The following is a 10,534-nucleotide window of genomic DNA, read 5'->3' as shown; positions in this document are numbered from 1 at the left end:
TGCATGCTCTATAATATTGAGCATTAATCCATGCTTTATAATAGCTATAATATCATAGCTTTGAATTTCAAAATCTATATATGTAACTCACGTTTTATTACCCAAATAAATTTGGTGATCAACAAAGTTGTTACAAATTTGGTAAATAGATTTGTTCTTCATCTCAAAATATAACATTTTGATGAAATTAAAGTTGTACACCAAAAATTAATTGCCGACACATTTTATATTAGTACATTATTTTAATACATAATATTATACTACTCATTTCACAAAATAATAAAACATTTCTCTATTAGAGTAAAGTATTATAACAAAATATTTGTAATAAATATATTAATTTGTAACATTTATCTAACAATCAAATAAACATTATACTAAAATATAATTATGCATATTTTATATTAATTTTGAACAATAAATAGGATGCTTTATATTAAAATCTTCCTGTAAATATATTATGCTACACTATAACTAAAATGTACTCCCATTTCTCCTGATCATCCAATCGTATATAAATATATATAAATAATTTTTCGTTTCTATTTTTATATATATATATATATATATATATATAACATTGTTGAAATATGTGAGCAATATTATAATGTGTGGAGTACAATGTTTTGAGATACAGATAATTACCACTGCATGAGTATGATGAATAAATATATGTAAGTAATATCTAATAATAATGAGATAATTACTGTTAAAATAGCTATATATTGAGTACTACGTGTGAAAACTGGTTGGCAAGAATCATGTATGCTGCTTGTGTTGGATGAGCGGAATCCCAAAAGACGTATTTGGATGGATCCACACACGTTGTCATACCCGAAACGCAAAAAGGACCCACCTCCAACAACCCCGTTCCACAACATCCTCGAACACTTTCTTCAAACCCTTCAAGTGTTCAATATAATATTAATATTATTCAAATATATAAATTAGTATATATATCCACATGTAGTAGTATTAGATATTTACTTATACGTACCATAGTTAAATGGGTTATTGACCATGTCAAGGAGAGGATCATAAGCATTAAAGTAGGCAATTTTAGAGGCAGGCAAGGAGTGTTGAAGGGCAATGAGAAAGGCTTGAAGCTTGGTATTGTAGGCTTGGGAATAGAGGTTGAGTGGCTCTACGCACACTCGCTCCAATATGTGCTTTAAGCTTGGCGCTAATATACTCCCTGCTGTCACCACCAATGGTAAGCACCCTACTGGTGCCAGACCAGCCACACCAAACTTACGAGCCCCTCTTGAGTATAATTTCTGCATTATATTTATTTATATCATGTATGTAGTTACATATATTAATATATATTTAGAGAAAATTAAAAAAAAAAGGAAGATAGGGCAATGTTGTCAAAATATTTAAATACTTCTAATATACATTAATGCATAGCTAGCAAATGCACTCGTATTAAACTCTTTACTAAAAATAAACTGGAGAGTTCTTTTACGTACGTACTAATTCATGTAATCAAATAATTTAAAACATCTTTAATATCCTTCTAATAATTAGGCTAATATTTAGGAATAATTAATTGCATGCAGATAAACACATCAAAATTACTGTTTTTTTTTTTCGTTACAATTAATTAACAACCTATATAACATTAATCGGTAAACTAATCTACTACATAATTAAATGGAATGAAGGGTTTAGTATAAATTCACATACATATTTATAGAATAGTTAAAACTACACATATATACTATGAAAAAGGACAGAATTACGTACCTGAATGTATGAGCCAAGTGTTTGTACCAAAATACCTTGGTAGTTAGAAGCATCATTTGAACTTGAGGAACTGTCGTGAAATATTTGATTATTGAACAATAAGCCCAATGCTTGATTGTAGAGCACGTCATTAAAGCCAGTACTGAACACAAACAACGAGTCCCTAACTAACTCCTCACACCTATCTTTCCCAACGTATCTCTCTATCCTTTGCATGGCCTCATCAAAATACTCCAACTGCCTAGCCGTGCTCACCACGCCTCTGAAGGCAGTGTTGGTGCCGTTCTCAATGCCGGCCCCCGCCGAGGCGAAGCTGACACCGCTGGCCAAGTCGGCTTCGGAGAGAGTAGGATCCAAGTAGGGTGGCAAGAACTCTTTAATGCCAAAGTTGGAGACTAAGAAGTCTGTGACCAATTTTCCATTGGAGAATCTACCGGTGGGCTTCTGCGTAGGTAAATCCTTCCCATATGGAGGGTGGTTAGCGGTGAAGATCGCCGAGAGGCCGGTTAGGCCGTTGTTGTTGCCCGGATCAATGGTAGAGTCGCCGAATGCGAAAACTGCCGGTATGGACGGCGATGGTGGCGAAGATGCGGTGGTGATTGATATTATTGGTAGAGTGAATAACAAGGAAAAGCAGTGGAATATGGCGATTAACTTTTTTTTGTCCATTGCTGTATACCGTGTATATATGTACTATGGTTGAGGCTAATATATAGAAAATCAAGAAAGAGAGAGAGAGAGAGAGAGAGAGAGAGAGAGAGAGAGAGAGAGAGAGAGAGAGAGAGAGAGAGAGAGAGAGAGAGAGAGAGAGAGAGAGAGAGAGAGAGAGAGAGAGAGAGAGAGAGAGAGAGAGAGTATGCTTATATAGAAAATGTGAATATATGGTTAATAATTATCATGCTTATTAATCAATTTTATCAATTATATATCTTTATTTCTTCAAAGTGATTCAAGGGAAATGTAAAGTAGCGGAGCAATTAGAGGGGCCAAACTATATTATAAATTTAGGTAATAAATATTTTGAAAAGACTTTATTAAATGAGATATTTTTGACAAAACTCGTTTTATATTTGTATTTATTACACATATGACCCTAATAAAAAAAGTGACAGAAAAAGTACTTTATTTTACGACTTTATTGTAACCGTACCTTTTAGTTACAACTAAGTCCGTTAAGTACCAACTTAGAAACACCTGATAATATTTTATTGGGCAATTTATTAAATAAAAAAAAACTTTAACATTTTTCTCTAATTTATTTATTAGGGTCATATGCGTAACAACTGCAAATACAAAACGTTTTTCTTACATATTACAAAAGTCATTAATAAGTGAATTTATGCTAAAATTTTTGGCGACTTCTCTTTCAATATATACTAGCAAATAATCATTTAAAAGTCCATTTCATCTTGTTGTTGAGTTAGCCTTCACTATATTCATAGTTAAAAAAGATCACTTTGTGACAGCTATATAGAAATGATAATTTGTGCTGAGTAATTTGTGGTATTTATATTACACTTAGTAGCTACTAAGTCTTAACCCCATGATAAAATTTGAATAATTTATGGTGTTTACATTATATTTTATATATAAGAATATTTGTTATTTAAGGAAATATATTTCTATTTAAAGAAATAAATTTCTATTTAAGGAAATAAATAAATAATTGATTTTTCTGATAAATGAATATTTTATATTCATTAAATCTGGACAAAATCAATTATGTAATATTCTATATATGGTCAGATTTCTATATTCATTACCGGATTTGATTTCCTGAATTAATTGTCAAAATATTCTGACAATTAATGTGGCACAGATACTGATGGAGTATCTCACATATAAATATAGGGTCTCGGTCCCCGAGCTCCTCACTCATTCTGTTCATAACAGTAAAATTCCATCTAAAGAGAGTTGAGAGAGCAAGGAAGCCCGATTACCCACATCAATCGGTTTCTTTTGCAGATCATGCTTATGTGGGACTAAAGCTCAAAGATTCAATGGCTGGAGGTATTTCGATCCTTAAATTATAGTGCATATATGATTTATTAATTCCGCACTTTATTCATAATCATGTATGTTTTAGTCTATACAAATAAATGTCTAACAGTTGGTATCAGAGCGGATTATATATCTCTGCCTTGATTTATTTTGAGTTTCATATATATACATACATTTACGGGGTTCTTCATTTATAATATAATATATATTTTATATATATATATACTTTCATATTATATAATCCTGATTTTATATATATTCATACTCAATTTTTATATATATATATATACATTCATATTCATATTCATCTTCATATGTATACATATATATATTTATATTCATATTCATATTCATATATATAATATATATACGTATACGATCGGTTCTTAATTTATATATATTTTATATATATATTTATATTCATATAATTCCGATCATATATATACATTTTAATTCAATCTACGTATACATATATATATTCATATTTTAATTTTGTTTATGTATTATATATATACGTAAGTATTGTTGTATATATATACGTATATATATATATATTTTTTATATATATGTTTATATAAAATACTCAATACTTTCATATTTTTATTGCATAAAATTGTATGTAATACTCTCTGCCATACATGAATGATAATTTTATACAGTATATACACATTGTATACGAGTATATATATACATGAAAGTTTTATTTTTCGGTCTATAATTTTTTTTTGTTTTCATTTTCGGTATTTATTTTGAATCCTCTATTCATATAATATTTTAGATCGATTTTATGAACGAAAAGGATTTAAAAACCATCTGAAAACTGAAAAATTATCTTAAGAACACGATCGGACCCGAAAGAATTTTTATGAAATTAAAGTCTACATTTTACGTATTTTCGATGCTTGAAATCAATATAGATCTCTTAATTTATTCATTTAGATCATTTTGGAATTGGCTTCATGAATTTTGGTCGTCGATGTCGTTTTTCAGGGTAGATTTTTTTTTTTTTTTTAAAAAATAAAAAGGAAAATTAAGAAAAATTTAAGAAAATTCCGAAATTTAATTATTTTGATCTATTTTTGGAATTTTATTTTATTTCCTTATTTTTGTTGATTTAGTCAATTAAATTATATTTGTTTAACTTTCCATTCTTATTTAACATATATCTTCATATATTATATGTTATTTAGTAATAAATTATTATGAAAAGTTTTTAATTTGGTAAATTAATTACATGCTTTATTTTTACATGTAATTACAATAATTGTGATATTTTAAGAATGTGAATATTTGATTATTCTACAATTAAGTGCGCAATTATTATATTTATTTACCAATTAAGTAATTTACTAATTGAATTAATTGATAATCTACCATTAAGTATATTCTTTGATTTTGTATTTAATTCATTTCGTATAATTAATTGTACTAATTTGTATATTTACCTTATTTATACAAATTAATTATTAGTGCAAATATTTAAGATATTATATAGTCATAAATGCATAATTAATTATATATTATGGAATTAAGCATTTACTTTATTATCATACAATAATTATATTAATTTGTATTTATTTGACAAATTTATTTTTAATATAATTAATTTTGATTTGTATGATTTAAATGTTATACATAAATTCCTTTTATAGTGCTAGATATATTTAGAAATATTCAAACATTAAGATAGGTTGAATATTTTATATAGCACATTAAGTTTCATAAAATATTCATAAAACTTCTTAAAATGAATAAAATATGAATAAAATGTAAGTAATTTTGTGGTTTTACATAAGAAAGCATGAACCTGGGACAACTGCTCATATCTAGAACGGTTTTTAATGATCTTCGGACGACCACACTAGGAGCACTAATCTCAGTGATTGTCTATTATGTTAATAACGAAATTACTTTTAGGTAGAGCCCAATACCTAATGTCAAAGTGAAAATATAATTTTATATAATTAGGGAGTAGCCACAACATCTTTAATTATATAAAATTATATATTAATTAAAATTCACCTTAATGGACATAACTTGTAATTAATTATATAGGTATAATAATTTTACCCCACTTGGATTTTATTATATTTGTATAATTAATTAGGATAATATGTTAAATTAAATTCTCTTAATTTATCCCACAGGGAGTTATGGGGATTTAATTTAATAGTGTTATCACAAATTTAATAAAGATAGATAATAAACCTTCATTTTCCTAAACTAATTATTTAATTAAATCTATCATAAAGTTCATCTAATTTTATTAAATTTAAAATTTAACCCACAGACAATTTTAAATTTAGTAAAATTTTAATCTTCAGTTTATACTTTAGTGTCTAGTGAACCACATAATTTTAAATAATTAGGGAGTAGCCACAGCATCCTTAATTATATAAAATTATATACATTAAGTGGATCAAGATCACATAATGGACATGAATTATGTGAGCATAATAATCTTACCCTACATGGATTTTATTATATTTACATAATTAATATATTAAATTAAATTCTCTTAATTTATCCCACAGGAAATTATGTAGATTTAATTTAATAATTTTATCATAAAGTATAAAATTTTGAAACATTTATAAGTGTTTCATACCTTTCATTGAGATAGAAATATTAAACTTTAAGTTTTTTCATAAATTGTGTAAATCTATCATAATCTACATCTAAAACTAATCTTATTAAATTAAAATTTTAGCCCACAGGCAATTTTTGTTTAATAAGATTTCATATTTAAGCATGTTTATTCATTGGTGAAACATGATTCATTTAAACCTCAAAACTATATATGTAATTTTATTACATCACTATTCATAAATTTCTTCCATACCAGTAGAAATTTTCAAAAATTATTCTGATAACTTCATCTAGCATATACAGTTTTTACTGTATATAATTAAGAAAAATAAATCACACTTTATTATAACCAATAAATTTTTAATTTATTGTGTATGAATTCATTCTAATATAGTTAATGTGATTATTAGCACATAGTGGATTATTTTAGATTGTTATTCCACATTCATAATTTCTTGCAAGGTTTACAAATAAACCTAAGAAAGTCAGTAATTGTGAGCAAATCTTATCCACAAACAAGATAAGTTCTCACATTTAGAAGTTTAAGGAACAAGCAATTTAGTAGTGGCTTTGTTTTATAATTAGCAAAGACCTTTATGTTCCAAGATTCTATTGAAACTTGATTTAGACACATTTAGAGGTCTTTACTACAAAATGATGTCACTCATAAAGATATGCAAGTTCAATCTGACAATAAGAAATGTGTTATTAATAAGAATTCTTATACATTATAGCACCAAAAATTATGGAACATATATATCTCCATAAATAGAATAAATGTTAGTAAATGGTGGAGATATTCATTACATTTGATTTTACTAACTTTATTTAGAACTTGTGTGGAATTCATTAAGAATTTGTATTCCAACAAGTCAAAATCGGTGCATATTAGAATTCTATCATATTAGAAATCATACAAGTCAATTAATTTTGAAGACATGGACTCAAAATTTGCATCTCATTTTTTAATGATTACTCACATAAATTATATTTCTACAAAAGTATAGATTTATATGTTTTAAAGACATTTAAATCTTAAGTAGAGAAATAGTGCATTTTGCATATTAAGATAGTGAGATCAAAAATAAAATGGAGAATATTACATCAAAATTCGTGAGTATTGATAAACTCCCAGTGCATTTGCAAAGTTTCTTTAAAAGCATGGGTTCATTGCCCGATACATATGCTTGGTACACCCAAATTATAGTGTGTGACAGATTTAAGAAACTAAGCATTTTTTGGACATGGGGTGGAGCCTACATAGCCAACTCCAAACTTTCCTAAATATTTGTCTATTGATACTCTTCAATGGGGTGTACATATCGAATCGTGTTCTAACCAAAGTTGTTTCTCAAACATATTTTGAGTTGTGATAAGGTTAAAAACCGACTGGATGACATGTACACATTTTATAAATACCCATATATAGTTAGAGTACAATTGTCAAAGAAAAGATCTGGGCCCAAAACCATAAATGAGCATATTTCATTTGAAAAGCTATAAGGTTTAAGGGTTACATATTTTATTATCCATCTGACAACACTAGAACTGTGGAATTGAGAATTAACTTGATCAGTGGGAGTGATCAATCTAGGAACCTAGTTTCTGAGAAAGATCATTCATATTTTCTCAAACTTCCACCTCAAGTGTTAGATTAATTATGATTCACAACAACCCTTAAGGTTAATGGTTATTGAGAATTCATAACTAATCATAATAATCTACAAGTCATTGGTAAAATTCTAATAAGTTATGTTATTTAGTAATTGCTTATATTTTCCAAAATAACGTGCATATTGAACCATTTGCTCTTTTAAGAGTTTGTTGGTCCATCCTTAAGATGACTTATTAGAACAATAAGATCAATGTTTTCTAGTGATTACATTTTGTACAATAAGAGTTCAACTACAATATTAATTTGAGACACAAATTAAATTATAGGATGATAAAGAATTGAAGTTGTAGTACAATATGCCATGAATGAAGAAATGAATATCTTAAAGAGCAATAAAGTTTTATCTTTAGTAAAGTTGCCTAATGGGGTGAAGAACATTAATTAAGCATAAGTTTTTTCACCAATAATATTGATTAGGCAACATTGAGAAACATAAAGATATAAAAGTATTCATTGCTAAGAAGTTCATTTTGAAATAAGAATCAATAACAAAGGAGATTTACATTCTCACTTGTTTATATAAATGATTCTATTATAGACCTTGACATTTGTTGCTCGTTTCAATTCATTAATCAATCCCAACAGTGAACTAGAGGAGAAGGTATATAGACTACCATAAATTTTTCCTCTAATAGTGGTGAACATATGCAAGCTTAAGGTGTCTACCTATAGATTAAAACAAACATCTCACAAATTGGTATTATATCATCTTTTCCTTTAGATTTGAAAAGAGAATTATGGAAATAATTATATACCAGAAGGTTAGTGGGAGTAATATTTGTTTTATACGTAGACAATATGTTACTTGCAAATGATGATAAAAGTTTTCTATATAAGTTGAAATAATTCATATCTCAAATTATTATTTTGAGATAAGGAATATAAATAATATATATAATTTTAATTAATTAGAAAGTAGCCACAACATCTCTGATTAAATAAAATTATGTATTATTCATCTGATATAACTTTTATTTTTAAGTGTGATAAATTCCACTCGAACCAGCATCTGAAAAATGATCTGGAGTGAGAATAAATTAAAAACATTCATTTGCTTCTATTTTAGAAGTCTAATGTAAGCCTAAGAGTCTGAATAAGACATTGCATTACATTTGTTTCAGGATCGTTAAGTAGTATCAGAATAACTAAAGTTAAGACCACTTTATTTTTCATACAAAGTGATGAGGTGTCTTTAAGATACTAAAAATTATATTCATACATATTTTGTTAAGATGAATTGACCATCTGGAAATATAGTTAACCAATCAGATTCTAACGTACTTCACTGGTTGTATTGATTCACGTAAATCAATATTTTATTACAACCTTAAGATTACCAGTAAGATTATATTGTGGAGAATCTTGATTGTTATTTCCACTATAAAAGTCACATTCATTTATTGTTTTGAGGATACATCTCGTATGATGTATTATAGAGTTTCATCGTAGGCCTAGAGTTCAGAATTACAGTTTCATTAGGCCATTAAGAAAATTTTGCGATAAATTCAGCTACAATATTTATGGCTAATAACTCTAAGAGTACTGGTCGAAGCTAGCATATCGACATTAAGTATTTAGCCATAAAAAGGCGTGATAAGTGGTCATTAATCACGCAAACTGAATTGGGTGATCGCATATATCCTTGACTAAAGGCATGCCGCAACACAAATTCAAGGATCTTAAAGTAAATATGGGATTCAGTTAACCTACATGCAGTTTTTATTTGTACAACCAAAAATTATTCAATGAAACTCTAATTTCGATATTTTCTCATATTTATGTGCACCTTAATTTCATCTGAGAAAATTATCGTAAGAGGACCTGAATAAACATAAGGGTTAGGGTTTATTCGCTTAAGTACATTGCCACATAGAGTACATTGTTATATAATAAATATATCGTAATACATGGAAGATAATACTCGACTTATAATGAGGACATGTTGCTATGATTCGTATGTTTATTATATAATGAGGAACGTTTGGGTTTGAATGTTTTAGTCTAAATGCTGACCAAGTGGGAGAATATAAGAATATTTTTTATTAAAGGAAATATATTTCTATTTAAAGAAATACATTTCTATTTAAGGAAATAAATAAATAATTGATTTTCTGATAAATGAATATTTTATATTCATTGAATCTGGACAAAATCAATTATGTAATATTCTATATATGGTCAGATTTCTATATTCATTGCCGGATTTGATTTCCTGAATTAATTGTCAAAATAGTCTGACAATTAATGTGGCACAGATACTGATGGAGTATCTTACCTATAAATATAGGGTCTCGGTCCCCGAGCTCCTCACTCATTCTGTTCATAACAACAAAATTCCATCTAAAGAGAGTTGAGAGAGCAAGGAAGCCCGATTACCCACATCAATCGGTTTCTTTTGCAGATCATGCTTATGTGGGACTAAAGCTCAAAGATTCAATGGCTGGAGGTATTTCGATCCTTAAATTATAGTGCATATATGATTTATTAATTCCGCACTTTATTCATAATCATGTATGTTTT

The 10,534-nt window shown here is 27.6% G+C and overlaps 1 protein-coding gene across 1 annotated transcript; it reads right to left on the bottom strand.

Annotated features, from left to right (window-relative positions):
- Positions 1 to 580: 580 nt before the first annotated feature.
- On the bottom strand, positions 581 to 2,646 carry LOC115703734 (GDSL esterase/lipase At2g40250-like). The gene is made up of 3 exons (XM_030630967.2): positions 1,750 to 2,646; positions 998 to 1,277; positions 581 to 903 (listed from the first exon to the last, which is right to left on the bottom strand). Exons 1-3 carry the CDS (start codon positions 2,416 to 2,418, stop codon positions 719 to 721), a joined length of 1,134 nt encoding a protein of 377 aa, XP_030486827.1. The 5' UTR covers positions 2,419 to 2,646; the 3' UTR covers positions 581 to 718.
- Between the last annotated feature and the right edge of the window lie 7,888 nt (positions 2,647 to 10,534).

This window comes from Cannabis sativa, chromosome 1 (genome assembly GCF_029168945.1).
Source record: "Cannabis sativa cultivar Pink pepper isolate KNU-18-1 chromosome 1, ASM2916894v1, whole genome shotgun sequence".
NCBI lineage: Eukaryota > Viridiplantae > Streptophyta > Magnoliopsida > Rosales > Cannabaceae > Cannabis > Cannabis sativa.
Note: the sequence above shows the minus strand (reverse complement) of the source record. Positions and strands in the feature narration are given on the sequence as shown.

Excerpts from the sequence above, each read along its gene's own strand:
- LOC115703734 (XM_030630967.2), bottom strand. The coding sequence starts at position 2,418 with ATGGACAAAAAAAAGTTAATCGCCATATTCCACTGCTTTTCCTTGTTA. Across the intron at positions 1,278-1,749 it reads CACTTGGCTCATACATTCAG|AAATTATACTCAAGAGGGGC; the intron begins GTACGTAATTCT and ends AATATAATGCAG. Across the intron at positions 904-997 it reads CAATAACCCATTTAACTATG|GGTTTGAAGAAAGTGTTCGA; the intron begins GTACGTATAAGT and ends GAACACTTGAAG.